Genomic DNA, 24393 nt, shown 5'->3' with positions numbered 1-24393 from the left:
AAACGCCGCTTGAATTTGAACCCTACACGTGGTCCGATATCCGCTTCTACTTTTTTAATAGGGTTTTATGTAGGGCACGAACAGAGCAGAAGTTCTGGAATTTTGGTGTCGGATTCCCATTCCGTCTAAAGCCTGATATTTGAACTGAATTTTTCATTCCATCAACCCCACACATTTCCCACTTTTTTTTTTCTCTCTTTTTCTTTTCAATTTTTTTTAAATTTTGTTTCCATTGTTGTACAATAATGGAAAATACTTTGTTATCCCAATTGTTTTGTCTCACTTTTTCCGTTTTTTCAAATTGGCTTTAGGGTTTTTTTTATCAAGGGAAAAAGAATTATTATATTTGATTTTATTATACATTTTCCTATTATTTTATTTTTATATAAAAAAAATTAAATAAGTTAAATGGGTTTGAAAAAACATATAAAAATAATTTATCAGCTTTAAATCTAGTTTTTTTTTTTTTTCTCCCTTTATTTTTTTTCTATTTTATTTCTTTCATATTTTCCTTCAAAATTTTCAGTAATTAAACATAGCCTTAAAATATATATTATTAGTGAATTAGATTAGTTAGTTTAGATTAATAATTTTATTTCAAATATTACTAGATCTAACTCTACATACTTTCTAAGATTTATACCAGCTTTGAAGATTGAAAATCATCATTAATTCATACAAAAGGTCATAAGTATGATCAAATTTGTTTGGGTGAATAATAGCATAAAAAAGTGAAAGTTGGGTTTTATTGGAATATGCAGGTCTAATGGGTTCAAAAAAACAAGTTTTGTGAAGAAGCGACTCCAAAGAAGTGGTTAAGGGCTCTGAGCACTCCAACGATCCTAGATGCTCAATGTCAACCCAAGATTTTCCCATTATGATATTTTGATGATCACAAAATAAGGTTAAAGCGACTAATGTGACTATTAAGTTCCAAGATGTTAGTTTATTTATATATTATTGACAAGTCAAGAGCAAAATGAAGATCACAGAGGTATCATAAGGATATCAACAAATTGAAGATACTTAGGATTATATTTGTAATTTCGAATGGTGCATTAAGCGTTTATTGCATTTTATTTACCTTTTAAAGCACAAAACTCATCCATAAGGTTCTTAAAGCTAGTTTTCTTCATTTATAAATTGGATGAAATTTTCTTTAAGAAAAACCTAAATTTAACTTGGCCAAAAACGTTTCGAAAAAGTTCTTTTAAAATGTGTTAGTAGAAGCCTCATCGGTTAATCCCCTTAATTTAAGCTTATACTTTCATTTTTAAACCCTTAATTTAAGCTTATACTTTCATTTTTCTCAAAATTATGAAGGAAGCATGGGTATCGATCAATCAATTAGGTGACATTTGAGTTGTTTTTCCACATTTTGGAAATGATTGTTCATTTAGTTAGGAATCTTAATTAGTTGGCAACTCAACTCAATCGATTGAGCTTTACAAGCTTTTGTAACTACCTATAGTATCTTCTTACCACCAACAAGTAGCATAACTATTGATCGCCTAGGTCAACTGATCAAGGGAAATTATGTCTATGACTAATTTCCCAATGCATCTCATACAAACTTCATTTATTGGTCATTAATCTTAAGAGCTATCACATTGTCTTTTGAATGAAAATTGGACTAAAACTTATATACCCTAGTGCACCATTTTCAACCCTAGCTTATCATTGTATTTCTTGTAGTACAACTTATTGTTGGGTTGTTGTAATGTCATCCCTTTGAATTTTAAGTTATGAAAGGGTTCAAGAGTAAGACATCTCTTAATTGGAAATTATAAAAGGTTTTTGGAAACCAAAAATCTAAGTGTAAAGGTGATTAAAGTTTAGTTGAAGTCTTAAAAGACAATAGAACCCTATGTTTGGTTTTAAGGCTTGAGAAGAGTGAACATAGGTCAGGATTATGTTAAACAAATAAAACACTGTTTGCGTCTCTCTTCTTTATTGCCTTTTAATCCCCATTATCCTTAATGTTATTTATTTTGTCATTTACATTATTAAGAGTTTAAATTTGTTAAAATTGACCAATACTCAATTTACCCCTCTTGGGTGTATAGTTAGGCATAATTAGTTAGACTTCACACTCAAATGGTCCTTATGAGCACTTAAGAGCTCAAGACCACTTTTGCATATTTTTGTTAATTTTTATTTTGACTTTTTTCTTGTCACCAACCTAGCATACTAGGGTTTTTAGAGTATTAATATACTTTATTTTGTTGAATGAGAGACATGTGCCCTATAACATTATTTCCATTATACTTTGTACATTCTCAATACTCTCCAAAGTCTCATTCTTGATCAAGATGATGGTTGATTGCATCCCCTCAAGTTGTTAACTAGTTCACTAAGGAGCATAAAGTGTTGTGTCATAGGCATATGAAAACAAGTGTAAGTGTTGGCAAGACCCTTGGAAGAATTTAACATTTGGTCAAAGTAAATTTGTATATTGGATCTCTTATTTTTAATGATTATACTCTATAATAGATTCTATACGTGATTTTTACATTTACAGAGTTTCTGATAAACTCGGTAGGTGGTTTTCCACGTAGATCATGTGTCTATTATAGGATTAAATTTTATTTTTTATTTTTAAATATTTCATAATTGATCTGAGAAAATTACCATTGTGAAAAAAAAAAGTTTGATTTTTGTTTAGATTGAAATCAACTCCCTCTACCCCCTATGTAGTTTCAAGGGTCGAGATTCAAACTTTCAATTGTATCAAAGCAAATAGATTCTTTTTTCAATTCTTGCATAATCTTGACTCATGGAACTATGGTGAGTGGAATCATCTATAGAAAATCAACCCTCCTTTGATGAAAATAATCATCCACGTTGGAAAGCCATATAAAATTATTTTTGAAGGTACGAGGGGAACATGTTTAGGATGTTGTTGAATTTGGTCGGGCTCTATTATGGTTAAACAGAGTTAGTAGATCCATTGGAGAATTGAAGTCCAAATAAGAATAGGATAACCCCACTATCGAGGGTAATAAGGCAAACATCAAGGTTGTGTAGCATCATTAATAGTATTGGTCTCGATATATAACATGCAAATATGCTAAAGAGACCCAAGATATGCTTTAAGGATGGTCCTAGGTTATTTGTCCAAAAAGTAAGGCTTACCTGGCCTTCAATTTAAACTTGAGTCTTTGATCAACAACAAAAGGGGGAGACCCATTAAACATAGAGTTGTCTCCCCCCTTTTCTTGTTCTTCCCCCCTTAGTTCACTTTTAAAAAAATTCAAAAATATTCCTCTACAATCTTTTTATTATTTTTTTATTTTTTATTTATTATTATTATTATAATCTAATTTGACTTTTTTTTTGTAAAAATTATATTATCTATAAAGTTTAAATAATTATTTAAAAAACACACACACCCCTCAATAATTTCTCAAAAAATAAAGAATAAACTTAAAAGTAATAACTACATAAAACAAATGAAATTAAAATTATGAACTAATAGACTTTGCAAAATCATCTACGAATAAAAATTTAATAAAATTTAAAAGAAGCTATTTTTATTTTATTTTTAATTAATTTTTATATCTTTTATATTATTATTTTTTAAATGAAGGAATTTAATTGCTATTGATTAATGAATTATAATTATATTATTACAAAGCATTCAACCTGTGGTCAAATTTTTTTTCCAATTTTAGATGATTATGTATTTATAAACAGAATTTAATTAAAGGATGAATTTGTAACTAGCTTATATGATTGAAAGTTGCAAAAATTTGAAAGTGAATATTTGAGAATTATTTTTTATTATTATTATTATTATTATTATTATTATTATTTGCTAACTAGCTCAAATTTTAAAAGTGATTTTTATGAATACATAATAAGCCTATGCTTTTTATAGAAGATTTTCTACCTTTTTATATAGAAGTTTCTATTTATAAAAATATGGCTAAGGTACTAAGATACTAAAATTATGACTTAAGTATTCAAAATATAATTAGGATATAAAAATTGTGATTAGGATATGAAGAATATGATTGGTCTAGAAATTATTACCAAATTACTAAATTATAAGAATTGTGATTGGGTTACGAAGAATACTATTAAGGTATAAAAATGTGATTTGATACAATGAATGTGAATAAGGTTTGAAAAATGAAATTCGAGTTTGAAGAATGTGAGTAAAATATATAAAAAAAAAATATGATTAAAGTATAAAAAATGTAATTGAGATACGAGAATATGTCCATGATGTGAAAAATGTGATTAGGATATAAGGAATGTGTTTATAGTACTAGGTTTGAAAATTGAAATTAAAGCATAAAAAATGTAATTAAGGTACAAAAAATGCATTATTTTGAAAATCGGATTGGACCGGCCAATCTAACTGTCGACCAGTGGTCTTTCCAGTCTAGTCCTCTCCTTTAAACCATTGGTTGGTTGAACCGGCCACAAACCGCTTGAATCGACGATTGGACCCAATTCCAGCCCAGCCTTCATCCAAACAGTCCAACCTTCCCCACCTCTTTTTCATAGGGGCCATGTAAAAGCCCAAAAAGCCCAACATTACATTTTAATGGTTTTTGGGCAAAACCCAAACCCATTTAAACCCCCTTAGTGGGTTGTTCATTTGAACCCACTAGTTACACAAATGGCTTCAATGATTTGTGTTAATAAGGGTGCCCTTATTCTCATCCACATCCATGTGGGATTGCTGCTATTTTAAGTCTGAAGAAAAATCTATGTAAAATCCACCTCAAGGATTTGAACCCTACCTCAACCGAGCAAAAATCATGGAGCACCACTCGGCTACAGCACAATTTGTTACTAAGTTTAGAAAAAATAAAAATAAAAATCTATACGTGTTCTAAACAGATTTATAGTATTAAATAAAAATAATATAATACTTTCTGAAATTATAAAATTAATTATAATTAAATAATTAAATTTTCTTTCATTTTAAATATATTTACATTTAAATATTATACATATTCTATTTAATAAAGTTTAAAATATTAATATATTTATATTTGATAATATCAAAGATAAAAAATAAATATTATTAATCTTTTTATTCATTTATATATATTTTAATTTTTTTTATTATTTTAAATTTTAATAATATGTAAATTATATATTAATGATGTCACCGCTTTGACTGTAATTTAACCACCGATACAACCATTAAACCGTAAATCAATAATATTTTCACTTTAATGATTGATCCGATTCTGAAAACATTTGAAAAATGTAATTAAAATATGCAGAATATGGTTAGGGCACCAAAAATATGACTGATATAAATAATATGACAAAAATACCAAGTAATTGTAGTGAGAGTAGAAATTAATAATGTAACCGCAGTAAAAAAAAATGTGAGCAAAATAATAAATTAGGAAACATGTATACAAAATATAAATAAAAACCATAATATATATATATATGTATATAATAAATATTTTGTCAAGTTTTAGATAAAATATTTTTAATTAATTTTTATCTTATCATCTTATTTGTCATGTTAGCTAATTATGTTAATAACATCTCGTCAAAATAATAATAATAATAATAATAATAATTGACCAATTAACAAAAAGAGTTATAAAATTGTTAATAGGGTGTCATGCATTAAACCAAAAGTCATAAACTTCCCCTTCTAATTGCTTTCCCCTCTTAATTAGTTTTTTAATATTTTTATTATCTTTTAATAAACAGGTGACAGCAAACTACCAGAGTAACCATGTGATATGGTACTGAAAAAAATGGCATTATTGCATGTCAGCATATGGCAATTCCAAAACGACCCATCATCCATTGGATTTGTTCTAATGAAAGCTATATGAAGAGAAATGTCGCCCATTCTACATGAGAAATTAATAAAATAAGATGAAGTGAAATCAAGGCTTCAATTTCTATTACAACAAAATACATTAAGTGTATCCCAAGCAGCAAGGTGGATGGATAGTCTATGGAGTAGTACCATAACCAGCCTGATCACACCCGAGCTTTGCGTACACTAAGCAACTTAACATCGTCTAATACAGGCCCGCACAATGAGCCAGAATTATCGTTCTTCATGGTGTAATATGTACTCAAGAACATCACCCGCGTGCGCTTGGATATGGCCTTGAACCGCAGCTTGGCCCGCTTGAACCCTCCCTTGCCCTTTGATTCGTAGGGGACTTTGACAGTGTCCAGCCCAGCAAATGCCTCCACCACCATTGACCCTTCACAAGAGTTGTTGGCGTCTCCGACTGAAAATGAGAGCACGTAGACCCTGTTGGGTATAGTGAATACCACTTGTGAGAGGGCACTCTCCTTTCCGGCGACGAGTTCGACGCCCCGTTTGCCCTCCGGCACGGCGAAGTGGTCGGAGTCGATGTATTTCACCGCTTTGAGGGACTCGATCATCCAGCCTGGTAGAGGAGAGTGATCGTCCTCGATGTTGGGAGGGATTAGGACACCCCATGATGCCGTGGGAAACACGTATGGGCCTTCTTCGAAATTTCCGTTCTTCAAAAGGTTTGCTGCAGAGAATCAAGATGAAATGAAAACTTAATCAAATAGATAATGTGTTAGCCAAAAAGGGAGGGTCGACATTCGACAGTCACCTCTAGTACGTCTGGGAGGATACAAAGCCTTCAATGCCACCGAATCAATGAGAGGCCCGCAAGCCGGGTCCTCCGCAACACCAGGGTTATGGATTGAGATCGCGATTTCTTTGTCATCGGCTTGGAACCCCCATGCGTACGAGTCCCAGCCATTGCTGCTGTACATGGTCTGCATGGGCAGCATTCCCCAGTCATTTGCTTCTGAGTTGGGTGCAACCGAGACGTTTAATGTCTCCTCTTGGGCACAAGTCCTGGCTGCGCTGAATGTTATGGAATAATACATTCCCTTAACAACCTTAACCTTTTGCTTAATGGATGCTTCGTTCCCGAGTCTTACTGCATAGGCTCCTTCAGGGACGATTAGCAGCATGTCACCCTGTTTTTGGCCGGATTTGATGTACTCTACATAGCCGGATATTTCCCATTTGGGTATGGCCCTTGAGGCCATTACTTTGGTGCCTTTCATTTCCCCTGGCTTTGGGCCATACTCGAAGTTGCCATTAGGCAATAGGCCTGCAATCATCAGTCTAAAGTTAGAGAAAGACTTGATCGAGTCTTTGTAGCACATGGGTGTGTGGAGTGGCCATGTGAGAGGCTGACATTAAATATAGTACGATGTCAGAGGCTGACATATGCCTCGTGACTACTCAATAACCCTACATCAATTTGAGTTCACTACACAGTCTTGTCGCTTTCACTCTCTGTTTTTATTACACATAAATTCATTTAATATTTAATATTGTGGGTAAGTTTCCTTAATTCACAATCTATTCTTTTGATCAAGACCATCAATGGGTGGGGGCCACAATCACAACTGGGTGACTGATTGGCCGTGCCCACCACGTGTACAGCTGAGATTCTTCTACAAAAGGGCAGATGTCAAATCTCATCCTTTAATGCTTCCGACGGCCAATCACATGAACCATAAATGATAGTTTAATTCGCGCAGGAGCATTAAATGGAGAAAAGACCAATTTGCCCTATGCAAGTTCAAAAGTCTCATAGGGCGGGAAGAGTAAAATGGGCAACGTAGCTACATACCCAGCCAAATGAATAGAAAATCTTGGATCCAAACACGACCCAGTAATTCATGAGTTCATACCCCGAGATACAATGATTAAAAATGACAATAATATCCTTCTCGGAATATAAATAAAGTTCCCAAACATTTATAACGCAGTCTGATAGTCCAATGTCAGAAATACACCACAAACCGAGAAAAACGACATCGTTTTAACATGATCACTTCTTCCAAATTTCAATGTATATAAAAGTAGGTTAAAATTTTTGAATATCAGCCTATTAGATTTGAACACAAAGCATTGCCCTTGTACTAGGACATATTAATGGGTCGAAGTTACTGTACGACGTGATCTACTCTGTAAGTCTTGAGCCATTTATATTTCAAACAGGAGTTGTCTAAGGGAAAAAAATTCCAAGAAAAATCGCATCGGATTAAGGAGACTCACAAACAGGCCTTGAATCCGTACGATCGATGATGTGGGATCAGGAAACCTTCCAAAAATACCATTTTCTAATGCAAAATATTGAATATATACATGAGAGATTTGAGTCTTGAAAGTGGGAGAGAGTAGATGTCGAAATATGAGTGAAAATCGATCAGAAAAGCTCACAAAGTGGAAAGAAAGAGGAGTTGAAAGAGGGAATACCATTGGTGAAGGATACAGCAGTGTGGCAGGTGGCGCAAAGTAGCAGGAGCAGCACTCTGGATTTCAGCCACATTGTGTTCCTCTGAGAGAGAAAGACAGAGAGAGAGAGGAGGGAGAGAGAGGTGGTGGAGATGAGAGGGGTGTGCATTGGGTTTTATGTGTCGAGGCCAAATTAAAGACCCATGGCTTTAGAGGAAAATAACGCAACTGCCACTGGAAGTATGGTTAGGGGCAATTTTGGAATTTCCGGCAGACAGATCCCGAATTACAAGTCCGGGAAAGACATGGACATTGTGTCATTTGCTAGCTTGTGGGAATGGAGATCCATTCACATCACACATGACCTTTCTTTGCTTTGTTGCTTTTTATTTTTCTAATATTTTTATTTTTTAATATTTAAATAACAAGTTTTTGAGTTCAATCATACATATATGTTTCTTGTTTTTCTTTTTACATATTGTGAATGTTTTGGGGGCAAAGATAACCATATATCTATCATACTATTTTTTAATAAAAGGAGGGATAGTGATAGATTGTATCTTGTTTTAATTAGTATTCATAGATATTATTTAGGTCATATTTGGATTGAATTTTGGTAAGTGAAAAGTTTTTTTTTTTAAAGTTTATTAAAAAATTTTAATTAATTTTGTTTAAAGAGTTTGACTTAGAAAATACTTTAATATAAAAATCGAGAATATATATATATATTTAAAAAGTTATATTTTGATTTGAATAAGTAACTTTTTCATTTTTAATAAAATTTGACAATTTCGATATTATCTTTTAAAAATTGTGATTTTGGCCAAGACTTAAATATTTGGAGATGTCATTTTGCTTTCATCTTGTATTTATTGGAGTTATGTAAAAATAGGAAAAATTAATATATATATATATGTATATACAAAAAATTGTATTAAATTTAATTAATTGTAAAGTACAATCTCAGTGTTAATATTATTTTACAAAATAATATTGAGAGTTTAGAGTGATTTATTCTTGAATGACTTCATCGAAATGTGAAGAAGTGTATAATTCTTCTATGATTTTTTGAATTTGTGAGAAGATTTTATGAAATATTTTCTCCTTTGTAAAACCTTTTTTCCTACATAGAGTCAATCATTTTGTTTTCTTTAATTTTCTTTAGACTTTAATCAAAATATTTGAATTTATTGACAAAATTAAAATTTTTTAACTTTTCAAATTTCATCATGTGTCACATTTTGAATATATGTCACATGTTAAATGTGTATGACTCATCATTTTTTGAGTTCAAATTTTGTTAAATTGAAAAACCAAAATTTTAAAGATTAATTTAACCATAACTTAATTTACTAAAAAAAATTGATATCTACACATTTGTTTGAATTCTCCAAAATTAAGTTAATATTATTTTAATTCCTCTACGAACCATATGAACTTTAGTTGGTATTAGCTAATATTGTATACATTATTCATAGAAAAGAATTTTTTGGGTTTTGTGAAGCCATAGACAAGGGCAACTTCTAATTTAAGCTAAGCTCACATGAGCTCTCAAAATGCCAAATTTACCCTTGTCCAAACTTCATCAAGTGACCTCTACTGGTGGAGGATTACACGTCGTGACTCTTGAAGACAATTAGACAAGCCATTGAAAGCCACATGCTTTCCGGCAAGCTGTTCCATGGTCGGTCCAAGGGCACTCCTGTCTTTCCAAGCTCCAATTCCTCAATTAAACATCAAATTGTACAGCAAATCCATCTTCACTACTACTTAATACACTAATCAACACAACAAATATGGGGATGCAAAATGACCGAAACAACCTCATGACTTAGCATGCACCAGCCATATGCCTTCAATAAAACTATACTTTATGTGGATCTTCCAAGAAGGTGATTTGGAGGTCCAAGATTTGTAGACCAAATGACAGAACTACCCTTAAATAATTGAATATTAAAAAAAAAATTAAGCCATTTAATTAAGGAAAAGAACATGGGGATCAACAGAAAAACATCAGAATGAAATGGGTATTATCAGAAATGAGATCATAGAGAAGTATTTGCATGTGCAAATGGGCGTAATGCATTGAATTAGTGAATAGAAATAGAAGCCAAGTGACTGCATTCTCCATTTGTTTTTTCTTTCTTGCTCCTACTTTGTCGGCGATTATAATAGTATGAATAATTCAGACATCGCATGTGCAGTAGGAGAATGGAAATTAGGGGAAGAAGGAAGGGGAAGGGGAAGGGTGAGGATGAATTTAAATATGGGGAGGGTGGATTTGAATATTTGATTGAGGCAAGATGTATGGTCCAATAGACGCGTGTTATGTGTCTGGTTGGGACTTGGGAGATGAGAATTGACAGTAATTGAGAAAATTTTATGTATTAAAATTTTAATATAATGCTGCATGGATAAGATAGATTTAATTTCTTCCGATTTACAGAGGGTATTTTTGTTTCTTTATGATTGTCATTTCACATTCAATTTTTTTTTTTTTTTGTTTCTTTGCCGTATATAAATACTATACATTGAGGGGTAAATCTTGCATTTCATCAACTCTTCAATGTTATAGTTATAAAATCGTTGTAATAAACGGAACTAGCAAATGACTTGAAAGGGGCAACATGTAACTCTTTATTTCACGGGGCATATGGAATCCACCCTTGATTGTAGTTAGGATGGCATGAAAGTTTGTACTACTTAGGATTTGAGCTATTTTAAAGAATCTCCTTAATACCAATTAATCATCTAACGAGTGGTCAATTTGATATGATCATGAAAAGCATAGCCTAGAATTCTATATCAAAACACATTTAGGCTATGTTTGATTCCTAACAAAATTTAAGTGAAAATGCGAGGAAAAGAAAATAAAAACTAAAAGATAAAAGAAAATAAAAAAATAGGTTTCAACTCTATAAATTATTTTTATATGTTTTTTTAAACACATTCAACTTATTTTCCTTTATTATATAAATATAAAATAATTTTAAAACATATAAAATTTGGACGAATTTTAATTATATTTGATTTTTTTGTATTTTTCATAATAAAACCAAATATGGAAAAACTATATTTTTTTTTATACTTTTTTCTTAATATTTTTTGAGAACCAAATATAACCTTAAAATCATATTAATATGGGGAGTGAAGAAATGATCATTGGTTCTTAAGGAGTTTCCTTATGATGCATTTTTTAATTAACTTCAATATATTTTATATTAATACTACACATATACTTGCAAATCATTTAAATAAAAATCAAATAAGTTTCGTACAATGTATACTAATTATATATATATAGCAATAATAATTATAAAAATTAATTATTATTAAGTATATGGTGTTGAGTAAAATACATAAAGGAATAGTATTAGTGTTAATCAACATAAATTTTTGGGACAATTGTATTTTGGGTCCAACTGAGTCCAAAAATTAAAGTTTGGTCCATATAACTTATATAATTGATGGAAATGATATACGATATCAAAAGACCAAAATACTCATTGACTTTTCACATAAGTTTTTTTGGTTTTTATTGCACCACTATTCATTCAACCATAATAATTATATTTTAACCATTTGGAATTTTCATTGTTTTTAATTTTATAAATAATTAAAAATCAGCATTATTTTCTATTTTAAATTATAAATAAAGAAAAATTATGTTCAAAAAATATTTTTAAAAATACTTTCTAAAAAAATGGTAATATGATTTATATTTTTTATATTTTATTTTTGAAAAAGCATTTAATTAAAAAATGAAAACTATTTTTAAAAATAAAAATTGAAAACCTTGTTTAGTACTATTTTTTATATGAAAATAATAAAAAGAATTAAATTTCATTCATTGATTATCCATTAAATTTTATATGAAATTTTTTTTATCCTTACTTATGATAAGAGTAAAAAGATTCAATATCTTTAAAAAAGAAAAAATAAAAAGTTAGAAATGAGTAATATTTAATTGGGAATAGAAAAGGGAAAAAAACACAAAAAAAAAAAATTAAAATTTACACTTACTATGTGTCTATGTAGGGGCTAAGGGTATTTTAGGAATTAGTGAAGGATAATATCCTTCAACTTAATTTTTACGCTTTATTTGAGTCTTGGGCTTAAATGTGCATGATATATGGATCTTTGGTCAATTTTTGGGCCAAAAACAAAATTCTTCCTAAATTTTTTTGGTATAGATACATTAAAGTAAAATACAGTTCTACATAGATTTATTTGTATTGTGTATGTTTTTCTTCATATTTGTCAAGTTTTTAGGAAATTATGTGAGTGGTTTCTTCACTTATATCCAATGGATTTATTTGAGTGTTTTCATATTCTTTTTGATCGATTGAATTGTTGATATAAAGAATTTCAATATAAAATAAAAAAATTGGTAAAACACTTATTTGGAACACCTATTAAGCTCTTTTAGGGAGTTTCATAATTAGGAGCAAAATCTATAGATATTTGACGAGGAAGGAGAGTTAGGACTGGTGGGGAAGGAAGAACAAATATTTTAAGATTGATGTTTGTTTTTTAATTGAATAGAAAAAACCAAATATAATTAAATATAATTTTGTTGATATCAATTACCATAACTAAACTGAATATATTAATAATAAGTTTACTTATGTTAATTGATATAAACAAATTACTTTCATCTGAATATAAAAAATCAAATACTATTGCACGAAAGTTCGGTTTCCTCTCTCCATTCTTACCATATTTTTGGATTTTGAAAACTTTGAAAACTTTCCCAAAATCACCATTCAAAGAGAATTCCTAGAGAAGTTTTAGAATTATTCTACTATTCTTTTCCCTTTAGAATATACACCATTTCAAGGCCACACTTCCAAGCCCAGATCGCATAAGAGTTGACAAGGTCTGATCCAGATCCTCCCCTAATAATGGTCAATCATGTGAATTTTTTTATAAATCATGTTGACCAACTGTCGGCCCGGAGTGTTGTGGACTGGGCCCTGGTTCTCAAGCCCAGCTCGATAGAATTCTTGGCTCATAGAGATCCACGTTTTGGAAAGAGTTTTGTACTCGTATCCTTTAGATATTAGAAAATACTAAAAAAACAAATAATAATAATAATAATAATGGGAATGGTGTTTCCGTCATAAGATAAGATGATAAAAGTAGTTATATAATTAATATTTTTTTTAAAATTTTTACTTTTTATTGTGCGACAAAACGCTGCGTTTTAGATAGCTTAGAGCTTCGCATCTATCACTTCTCACACCCATGAGCAAGCACCGGCGTCCGCCAGCTGTGCAGCTACGGTAGCAATCAACTGAAAAGCAATTTAGGTGAGCAATCTGAGAACCACCCACAAGGTGGAACACTGCCTTCCTTGTTTGATTGGTTGAAATTGAGAAGTACTGACTAAATTGGTTGAAATGTATGGGGGTATGCACAATGCACGCCAAATGTTTGATGAAATGCATGACTGTAGTTTTGACTTTTGTGGCAGTCGATGATAAATGGGTAGTCATTGAATATCGATAGGGATTGAGTGGTTTATTTCCTTTCCCATTCTTTTTTCTCTTACTCTGTTGCTTTGACTTTGCCTTGAGAGCAAGAAGAAATTTTCCTCGAAAATTGTTCTTGGAACTGCTTTTGGTTAGAGTTACTTTGGCCTTTGCATTTGGGTACTTCATTTATGGTGTTTGTTGATGCAGAATTTGGACTTCAGAGTTAGAATTGAATTATACTGGATTTCTTGAGTATGTGACGTCTTCCCCTAGCTTTGTGTGTTGCCTTGGGTCTTTAAATAGCGGTCTTACTCATCTGCTTTTTTTTTTTTGCACCTCTTTTCTTTTTGTTTGTATGATTGAATACTATCAGAATCTTGTTGCTCTCATCTCCTAAGAAACATGGATTGTGTGAGCCCAATTTTGGATATTGCTGCTTGCATATGGGATTGCAGTGCAAAGCGGGCAGTCTATATCCAGGAACTTGAAAAAAATCTCAACTCTCTGAGAAATGAAATGGTAGAATTGAAGAACATGGGTGAAGATGTGAGGAGACGAGTTGAACTTGCAGAGCAGCAACAAATGATGCGCAGGAGGGAAGTGGATGGCTGGCTCCAAAATGTAGAAGTTATAGAAAGTGAAGTGTCCAGAGTTCTGCAAGAAGGCGATCGAGAAGTCCAAAAGAGATGTCTCAGAAGTTGTCCCAGGAACTGTTGGTCAAGCTACAAGACTGGAAAGATGGTACGGAGAAAGCTTGATGCTGTCTTTAAACTAAAGAATAAAGGAAGTTTTGACGTTGTGGCTTATAGAGTTCCTTGTTCTCTGGTGGATGAGAGGCCTATGGAAAATACCGTAGGCTTAGATCTTACCTATGAGAGGGTTTGTAGCTGCCTCAAAGATGGGCAAGTGGGAATCATCGGCTTATATGGAATGGGGGGTGTTGGCAAAACAACCCTTTTGAAGAGAATCAACAATGAATTCCTTGCAACAAGCCATGACTTTGATATTGTGATTTGGGTAGTGGTGTCCAAACCAGCAAAGATTGAAAAAGTTCAGGAAGTCATTCGAAACAAATTACAGATCCAAGATGATCTGTGGAAAAATAGAACTGAGGATGAAAAGGCTGCAGAAATATGGAAGTATTTGAAGACAAAAAAGTTTGTGTTGTTGTTGGATGATATATGGGAGCGTCTTGATCTTTTGCAAGTAGGGGTTCCTCTTCCGAATGATCAGAATATGTCCAAGATTGTATTCACAACCCGATTAGAGAATGTGTGCCATCAAATGAGGGCTCAAGAGAGGATTAAACTAGAGTGTTTAGAATCTACAGAAGCCTTAGCTTTATTTCTGAAGGAGGTAGGAGAGGACACCTTAAATTCTCATTCAGATATATTGAAGCTTGCAAAAGTTGTTGCTGAAGAGTGCAAAGGCTTACCTCTTGCACTCATTACTATTGGACGGGCGATGGCTAGCATGAATGGTCCCTTAGCTTGGGAGCAGGCAATACAAGAATTGAGGAAATTTCCAGCTGAAATTATAGGTATGGAGGATGATTTGTTTTATCGTTTGAAGTTCAGTTATGATAGCTTACGTGGTGAAGTCCTGAAATCTTGCTTCATTTATTGTTCTATGTTTCCTGAGGATTATGAAATTGATAATGATGAATTGATTGAACTTTGGATTGGAGAAGGGTTTTTGGATGAATTTGAGGACATCTATGAAGCACGTGATCAAGGACATAAGGTTATTGGAAATCTGAAGCATGCGTGTTTATTGGAGAGCGGTGAATCTGAAAAGAGAGTTAAAATGCATGATGTGATTCGTGATATGGCTTTATGGTTAGCTTGTGAATGTGGGGCGGAGAAGAAAAAGTTTCTAGTATGCCAAGGTGCTGGTTCATTTGAAGTACAGGGAGTTGCAAAGTGGAAAGAGGCTCAAAGGATGTCACTGTGGGATAGCAGTTTTGAAGAAGTAATGCCTAAACCACTATGTTTCCCTAATCTCTTAACTTTGTTTCTAAGAAATTGTGTTGGGCTGAAGGCATTTCCTAGCGGATTCTTCCAGTTCATTCCTATTGTAAGAGTTTTGGACTTGTCAGGTACTCATCAATTGACTGAGTTATCTGGGGGAATTGATAAATTGGTGACCTTACAATATCTTAATCTGTCAAGAACAAATATAAGTGAGTTGCCAATTGAGATGAAGAATTTGAAAGAACTAAGGTGCTTGTTGATGGATGTTATGTATTCACTTTCAATAATTCCATGGCAAGTGATTTCGAGTTTTTCGTCATTGCAGTTGCTTAGTATGTACAAGGCCTACCGCTTTAGTGTGGTTATGGAAGGTAATGTTTTATCTTATGGTGATAAAGTCTTACTGGAGGAATTGGAAAGTTTGGAACATTTGAATGATGTCTCTATCTCCTTATTTACGGCCCTTTCTTTCTATATATTGAAGAGCTCCCACAAATTGCAAAGGTGCATAAGACGTTTATGCCTGGATGACTGTGAGGATTTGACCTGTTTTGAGCTATCATCTTCATCCATTAAAAGAATGGAGCATCTAGAAAAACTTGAAATATGGACTTGCTGTCAATTAGAGGATATGAAAATTAACAAGGAGGAGAGGCATGGATTCATCCCTGATGACATTCTTGACCTGAAGTTCAATGGATACTTCTCCAAACTTCATCATGTCATTATTGTACGTTGCCCTAGATTGTTGGACCTTAAATGGCTTATTTATGCTCCAAGTCTTCAAATTCTTTATGTAGAGGACTGTGCATTGATGGAAGACATAATGGGTAATGATAGTGGAGTTTCAGAAATTGATGAAAATTTAGGCATATTTTCAAGACTCATGTCTCTAAATTTGATTAACCTGCCAAGGCTAAAGAGCATCTATCCACAGCCCCTACCCTTTCCATCACTAGAAGAAATCAATGTAGTTGCTTGCTTGATGCTAAGGAGTCTCCCATTCGATGTCAATAGTGCAACCAAGAGTCTAAAGAAGATTGGAGGAGAACAAAGGTGGTGGGCCAGGCTGCAGTGGGGGGATGAAACCATCAAGCAAGCTTTCACTTCATATTTCACTCGAATCTATATCTCCCAATAGAACATGTGCTGAGTCAACGAAGGAGACCATAGTGGACAGTTGGGGAGTATATGGGAATAGTGGTGTTCCTTTATGGACCCAATTAATTTCTTCTCCCATGCTCTCTTGCAATTGTTGGCCGTTCACTTCCATGTCTAAGGTATTTCCTTTTTTCTTTTTCTTTTTTTTTTTATTGAAATATTTCATGTATGATTATCCTTCATTTGTTCCCACAATTTTTTTTTTGGTTTCATTTTTGCATTTACTTTTTTTTTTCTTCTTAATAAAAAGCAATACTTTATTAAGTTTTTATTCTTGGACATTTCTATGATTTGAAATCTATTTTTCCAAAGGTCTCAAACTGTGAGTGAAAGCTCTTAATTTTCAAGATTACATGAAGCTTTCAGTATAGTAGATAGTTTCATAATTTTAAGCGGTTTATGACATCTTGGTGTCTTCTAAATTTTGCATGGGGAGTTTACATATTTCTATTGTTTCGGATCCTTGTCTTTATGATTTTAAGGTTGTCATCTTGAGCTCTTGTTTGTTTCTCTGAAGCCAAAAAACCAGAGAAGAGGAAAGTGAGGGAAGGAGAGAGGGGTGGGTGTTATATACTCTATATTATTCTAATCTTATCTTCGATCCTTTGATAGTTTCTCTGAAGCCATTAGATCAGACAGGGGAGGGCGAGGAAAAGAGAGCGAGTGAGTGTTAAATTCCTATGATGTTCATTCTTCTTTTTGTTTGTAGATGGCCATTTTTGTTATTTCAGAGATTAAGAGGGATAAAGAATATTCAGTCATTTCAACTGATGAAAACATTCTTGGAACTTCTTTTACTTCTTACCCTTGTTGATATAATTATTTCAAATGTTTTCTGTGGCGGCAACTTTGGATATTCTTCTGCTCATTAGTGGTGTTGAAAAAGTGCCGATTATCATACGATCCCATAGAATTTTCCATTTGGCTTTCACAAGGGCTTGCAAAATAGTGAAGAATTTCAACCATATTGTGTTATGTTTCAAGTTTGAATCTATGTAAACTTAATACACAATAACAATACCTAATGAGTTTGTGACTACCCACGTTTTGATGCTAATATGTTTCAAGTTATGGGAAACCTTAAATATCTTAATTGCACTTTGGAGTTACAGAAAAAAGGGTTGTTCTTTGGTTATAAATGCTAGTGTTGCTCTTATTGAAGCTTGTATTTGAATATATTGAATGACATGCGAAATTTGCCACTTCATGTTTTTCCTTTTTGGAAAGTTTAAATGTCCTCAATAAATGATTGTTGATTTTGATAAAAGCACTAGTGTGACTTGTTTGTTATTCTTGTAGGGTAAGATTTTGAAGATTGATTAGGAGTGGTGGACTACTTGTGGATGCTATTTGGGGCATAGGATCGAATGTTCCAGTTATTATGTGTATGTAAGTCAACTCCTATGATAGAGTGATGTAGGTTAACTCTAGGATGGTTATTAACAATCAAATAAGTAGACTAGGGATTCTATCTTTGACTATTTAAGGAGAGGAACAAGAATAGAATTATAGCAGGGAAAGAGGTAAAATAAAACATAGGAAAAGAAAAGATAGAGAAGAAAGATATGAAATATCAGAGTGGCATGTTTTATGCCCATATATCAAATTATCCTTAAGTTCGATATGCATCTGGTCTAGAACTTGTAAATGCTTAGCTCAAATCCTTCAAAACATCATTGTGGAATTCATATGTATGAATGGAAAGGCATGGAAAATGTATAACCAAGTTCATCTGATTACTTTTTGATCTAAGATATATGCAATTCAAGAGCTAAAGAACTGCAAGCTACAAACAAACTGAGAACATGTTTTTGACTTGTGCTTCTTGTTTTATAATTGGGTTCCTTTTTCATTCAGATTATGCTGGAAATTGTGAGTCTTTCATATTTAATATATGTAACACATGGAGTTGGACTTTGGTTGGTTCAAGCACATTCTTATTTTTACGCCACAGAGTATTGTGTTTCTGTTGTTTATCAGATGTAAAGAAGTTTGTTTCATCACTAGAACAGTACAATGCAACCAAATATTTTAGCTGCTCATTTTCGCTTTGAGTGTTGGTTTTGGATGAGCAGGTTTTGAACTAGCTGAACTTATTGCCAACTTTAGGCCTGGTGTATTCTTTATTCACTCTGTGGGTTCTTGTGGACATTTGATATGGTGGTCCAAAGCTGGGTTGTTTATCTATTTTCTTTTCATAATCGTATTAATGGTTTGGAATTTATTCTTAGTATGAACCAGGTGATAGTACTGTTTTGGATGCTATTGAAATGAATAATTTCATGCTGTGCATCATTTCCCTCATCTCATTTTAATGATTTTATGGTCTTACACCTACAGGTGTTTCCTTAGAGCAAAAGCAGAAATGCCAACCCAGATATGGAAGAGAAGGAAAAGGTGAAAAATGAGGATTTCAAAAAGAGGGAAAAGAAGGACAAATCTTGAGAAAAGGTTGAAGAACCATGTGTGATGCTACTAGACAGATGGCCCAGATATTGACAATGGTCAAAATGAGGCTGCTGGTGGTAAAACAGTGGCCCAAGAAAGGAGATGAGGGAGGAATGCTTGTGAGTTGTGATGGAGCTGCTGCTAATCTTATACAAATAATAGGGATGCTAAAGGAGTGTTCTTCCGTCGAAATTATGTAAATTCTCAAGGTAGGAAAATATTTATATATTTATACCTAACCTTAATCTTGTGTTTTTTTTTTTTTTGAATAATTAAATAATTGATCATTTTAATCTTTAAAATTTTAATATGAAATCATAGAGCCTTTGATAAACTTTGATTTTTGGCTAGCCCAATATCAACTCTCCGATATATTTCTTGTTGGAGGTATCCCTTATCCCATTAATAATGAGTGGAGCCAAATAATTCGACTCATTTAACTACATTATTAAATAGGATTCAATTCCCAAATAAGTTATATAATATGTTAGTTTTTTAATAATTAGATTTTATTTGAATTCATGTTTTTGTCAAAACTATTATTCATGTTATGTTTGTGTTGACTTATTTTAATCACTTGTCTAAATTTGGACATGTTATAAATATTACCTACTATGCAAATTTCCATTACTATCATTTCATATTTTTTTGAATGTTTTTTGAATTAAATCAATCATTTAATCAGACAAGTTACTATTAAAATTAAAATAATTATAAGAAGTTAAAAATTATATATAAATAATTTAAAGTTATAAAATATTTCATTTATTTATCTGTAACACTATCCTATTAAACATGATAAAAAGATGGAAGTATGAATGGATCAAATTGTGAAAAGTTGAAAGTTGAAGGAGTGGGTGGATCCGTTTGAAAACTAAAAAGAGTGGTGTGACAAAATGGGTGGTTGAAAAATTGGAAGAGTGGATTGAAAAATCCAATGTTTTAGGTCATTCATTATATATAATAATTTTTTTAATAATATTTCAATTTTATATTTGATATATCAAATATAAAAATAATAAAGATAAAATATAAATGAATTTTTAGAGAGCCCAACTATATAAATGGTCCAAAATGAGAACCGGTGATAGTCCATAGTAAGGACCAATCAACCAGTCAGACTACGACCGATCAATTAGTGTGATCAATTGATTGGAGGTTCAGAGGTAGAGATGGTCAAGAAAAAATGTGACATCATTATGTGATGCAATGATGGAATTGTAGAACATAAGTGAAGATGTGAAGAGAAGAGTTGAACTTGCCGAGCAACAACAGATGATACGGACTAGAGAATTAGATGGCTGGCTGAAAAATATAGAAGCAAAAGGAGTTCTGCAGGAAGGGAACCAAGAAATTCAAAAGAGGTGTCTTGGAAGCTGCTGTCCCAAGAACTGTCGATCCATCTACAAGCTTGGTAAGACACTGATTATCAGGTTCAATGATATGATTGAACTAAAGAGCAAAGGTCGTTTTGAAGTTCTGGAATACAATCTGCCTCGTACTCCAGTAGAAGCAATGCTTATGGAGGAGAAGCCCCTGGGCTTAGATATGATGTATAAGAGGGTTTGTAGCTGCCTTAAAGACAAACAAATAGAAATTGGTGGGTGTGAGTGTTATAGTTAGGTTGGCAATTTTGGACAAAATACCTAAGTGTTTACTAGCTATGGTTCTCTAAATCTATTGTCGGGCCACTTGACTTATGAAGATCAAGACTTTGGATTTGCTAAGAGGCCAAGGTAAGTAGCTAAGTTTGTATTGAATGAATTTGAATCAATTCTATTTTCAAAATATTGATTGTCTTGAATCATTTTAAGAGTTAGGGAAGCTTGGGAAAACTATTTTTGCTAAAAGTTTTATGTTCCCCTGTTTTTGGATTGATCCAAGTGTAGGGACAGATCGATCCAAATTACTTCTTTTTGTGATCTTTTTCCAACCATTAGATTAAGGGTTTCATTTCCCTTAAATTTTTTTCCCCATTTCTGGGCTAGAGAGAGCAACAACTGGTTAGTGAGCTCTTCATTCTCCTCATTTTTTTTGAGATTGTTTGTTTTTCAAGAAAATCTTCTACAAGTCTTCAAGCCAACTTTCTAATGGATTTTCTGAAAAGAAAAATGGGTTGAGTTCTTTGACATTCATCTCTCATTCATTTTGGGTTTGAGTGAAAACCCATTTTCTTCTTGATGAAGCTTCAAGGAGAAGACTGAGATCAAACTTGGGAAAGACTCCAAGCATGTTTCTGAAGATGAAGATGTAGTGGTGAGGTGAGAAGGTGCTTGTCAAGTAGTATGTGAAGGATTGGAGATCTTGAGTTAGGTGAATCCTTGTACACCTTGATTACTCTTTATAGTGAAATTTTTGATTGGTTGTAGGCCAGTGGTTTTTGACTTCCTTAGAGGTTTTCCACATAAATTTTGGTGTTGTCTCATTGTCTCTCATTCTCCTCTTAATCTCACTTTTAGTTTCTAGCTATCTTAGACAATTTGGGCATCTAATACTTGGTTTAATGTTGAGGTGAAACAGATGTGAGTTGTCTTTTGGTATATTGAATGCTGTTTCTGAATATTGTTCATAGGTATATTTGAGATATTATACTCTTGTTTTTTTATCAGAAATTATTTTAAGAAATTGTGATGGGGAGTGTTGGAACATGTGCATGTGACTTGCATGTTAATCTTGTTGGGGAGTATTGTTGCATTCATATTTGCATGTGATCTCTACTTTGTGTTCGAAAGTGTTTGTAAAAAGAAGGAAAAATTGTAAAAATCTTTAAGGTTGGATAACTTGTGTTGGGAGACCTTTTAAAATGGTTAAAAACACCTATTCACCCCCTCTCTAAGTGTGTTCTATCATTGAGATTACCTTTTAGTGGGGTTACGCATAATGGTGGGCGTTGGCCAAACCTACCCTCTTGAAGAAAATCAACAGTGAGTTCCTTGACAACAAAAAGGTTTGTGTTGATGTTAGATGATGTATGCGATTGACTTAAAAGTAGGGGCCGGTTCATTTTCTATTGAATATGTCCAAAGTTGTATTCACCACTCAATCAAAGACATTCTCCTCCTTAGTTTTTCAAATCCATTCCTTTCATAAAAGTTCTGGGCTTGTCAGGTACTCATGGATTAACCAATTTACCTTCACGGAGGTCACATTACAATACCTTAAATTTGTCAAGAACAAGTGTGAGTTGCCTATAGAGCTTATGAACTTGAAAAACCTTAGATGCTTGTTAATGGATGCCATGCGTTCTCTTACAGTAATCCCACAACAAGTAATATCAAACCTTCCATTGTCGCAGCTTGTCAGTATGTACAAAGGCTATCATTCTACCGTAACTATAGAAGACGACATATGATCCGAGGGATGTCAAAAAATGTTGGAGTTGGAGGGCTTAGCAAGCCTAAATAACTTGTCTATCTTCTTGTTTACTGCCACATGGGTCGTTAAATTAAAGACCTCCCACAAATTGGAGAGATCCTTAAGGCCACTGGCTGAGCTAGTTAAGGCCAGAAAGGGCACATATCCCCACTAAAAAAAATAAAATAAAATCATAAGCAATATTAATCAAGTTGGAAAGCGAGGATGAATGCATTAAAATCTTAAAATTTGAAAGTACAATCGAATGCACTAAAATTTAAGGTTCGTTCATAATAATATTGAAGTTCCTAATTCCTATTCTTTGGATGATCTGAAATATTTTTGATAGTGCTTTTATTAAAAGTATTTTTAAAGAGAATCACTTAGTGTATATATGAATACATTTTTTTTTTTGTTAAAGAGTTAAAATATAAAAATTCTAATATAAGAAGAAATTAGATATCTTATGTATTTGAAAAAGATTTAATTTTTTTTTAAATATCTTATATCTTATAATTGTTTATTTAAGTAATTATGTGTAATAATATGCATGTTTAAATTAATTATTTGTAATTCCTCTACCATTGTGCCTAAAGGGATAAAGAAAAAGAAAAAGAAAAACAATGAAGTTGAAAAAGAAAGAGTAATTTATCCTTTAGGGTGGACGAGGTAAAAAAATGACCTATAAGGGTTAGTAGATTTGATAATTCTTCTTAAGGGTAGGCTAAAAATATAATAATTCCTCCAAAGACCTTATTTTTTTAAATGCCAAGACTACAGTTAATAAGTTAAAAGCAATAGCTAAAAAAAGGTGTTCTTTAACCCAGTTGCAACTTATTTATATTGAAGAAGAAAAAAAACAAAGAGGAAAAAGCTCCAGTACTTTAGGTCATGATTTGAAACCGTCTCCATAAATCTTGTTTTTTATTTTTTGAGTGAATCTAGCGAGAAATCCATTAAAGGTAAGATTTTTTTTAATGCCAAAAAAACAAAAATACCTCAATTTATACAAAAAAAAAAAAGATTAAATAATTTAAAACTCGAATTAAAGGAACAAAATGTTAATAATTTTAACAATGTAGATATGAGATATTAGATCTGAAATATCGAGGAGGTTTTGAGAAAGAAATGACATTTTTTTTTTGTGTAAAATGTTATGAAAATTTATTTTTTCTGAATTTTTTTTTATATTATTTGGTCATATTGAATATGTGTTTTTATTTTTAATTTATTTTCCGGGTGGGTTGTTTGATATGATTATTATTGATTTCCATTGAAAAGGTTTTCACTTTAGTTTTATTGTTGGGACTGGTTTGATATAGCAGAGGAAAAAAATTTCTCAATTGTTTCATGCTTGTTTGGGACCAATTTGTTTATGTATTTATGAACATATTTGGATTTTCATTGAAAATTGAAATCACTTTGTATGAGACCATTTTATCTTTTATTATGAATTTGTTAAAGAGTTAAGATCACTATATTTTTGTTATGAATTTGTTATCTTTTTGTATGAGTATTACACTGGTATGATGTGTTGAATGCCTAGTAGTTTGAAGGTTGTGTAAAAGAACCATTACTTCAGTTATAAAATACAAGTACAATACAAATGCAATACAATTACAATGCTAAAACATTAACATTATGATACATTATAATATACCAAAATAACAAAATATTGATTTGTTTTTTACTAAACTGACATTTCTAAGCTATCATGTTGTATTCCTATCATGATCAATGT

General features: G+C 32.2%; 2 protein-coding genes across 6 annotated transcripts; one reads left to right on the top strand and one right to left on the bottom strand.

Annotated features, from left to right (window-relative positions):
- Positions 1 to 5819: 5819 nt before the first annotated feature.
- Positions 5820 to 8372, bottom strand: LOC117922785. Its single transcript, XM_034841000.1, has 3 exons — positions 8261 to 8372; positions 6591 to 7103; positions 5820 to 6506 (listed from the first exon to the last, which is right to left on the bottom strand). The coding sequence occupies exons 1-3, from the start codon at positions 8331 to 8333 to the stop codon at positions 5974 to 5976; spliced, it is 1119 nt and encodes a 372-aa protein (XP_034696891.1). The 5' UTR covers positions 8334 to 8372; the 3' UTR covers positions 5820 to 5973.
- Positions 8373 to 13454: 5082 nt separating this feature from the next.
- LOC117922707 (probable disease resistance protein At5g63020) lies at positions 13455 to 19546 on the top strand. Of its 5 annotated transcripts, XM_034840899.1 has the most exons (5): positions 13455 to 13551; positions 13924 to 13968; positions 14090 to 16969; positions 18150 to 18239; positions 19191 to 19546. In XM_034840899.1, the coding sequence occupies exon 3, from the start codon at positions 14119 to 14121 to the stop codon at positions 16828 to 16830; it is 2712 nt and encodes a 903-aa protein (XP_034696790.1). In that variant the 5' UTR covers positions 13455 to 13551; positions 13924 to 13968; positions 14090 to 14118; the 3' UTR covers positions 16831 to 16969; positions 18150 to 18239; positions 19191 to 19546. The 5 variants fall into 5 exon arrangements, with proteins under 5 accessions (XP_034696790.1, XP_034696788.1, XP_034696789.1 ...); XM_034840897.1 differs by having other exon boundaries at positions 13924 to 16969; XM_034840898.1 differs by lacking the exon at positions 13455 to 13551 and having other exon boundaries at positions 13585 to 13968.
- Positions 19547 to 24393: the final 4847 nt, after the last annotated feature.

This window comes from Vitis riparia, chromosome 9 (genome assembly GCF_004353265.1).
Source record: "Vitis riparia cultivar Riparia Gloire de Montpellier isolate 1030 chromosome 9, EGFV_Vit.rip_1.0, whole genome shotgun sequence".
Taxonomy (NCBI): Eukaryota; Viridiplantae; Streptophyta; class Magnoliopsida; order Vitales; family Vitaceae; genus Vitis; species Vitis riparia.
This window is presented reverse-complemented; position numbering and strand designations above follow the sequence as displayed.

Coding starts and splice junctions, on each gene's coding strand:
- LOC117922785 (XM_034841000.1), bottom strand. CDS start 8,333: ATGTGGCTGAAATCCAGAGTGCTGCTCCTGCTACTTTGCGCCACCTGC. Junction 7,104..8,260: donor TGCTGTATCCTTCACCAATG/GTATTCCCTCTT, acceptor TGATGATTGCAG/GCCTATTGCCTAATGGCAAC. Junction 6,507..6,590: donor TCCTCCCAGACGTACTAGAG/GTGACTGTCGAA, acceptor GATTCTCTGCAG/CAAACCTTTTGAAGAACGGA.
- LOC117922707 (XM_034840899.1), top strand. CDS start 14,119: ATGGATTGTGTGAGCCCAATTTTGGATATTGCTGCTTGCATATGGGAT.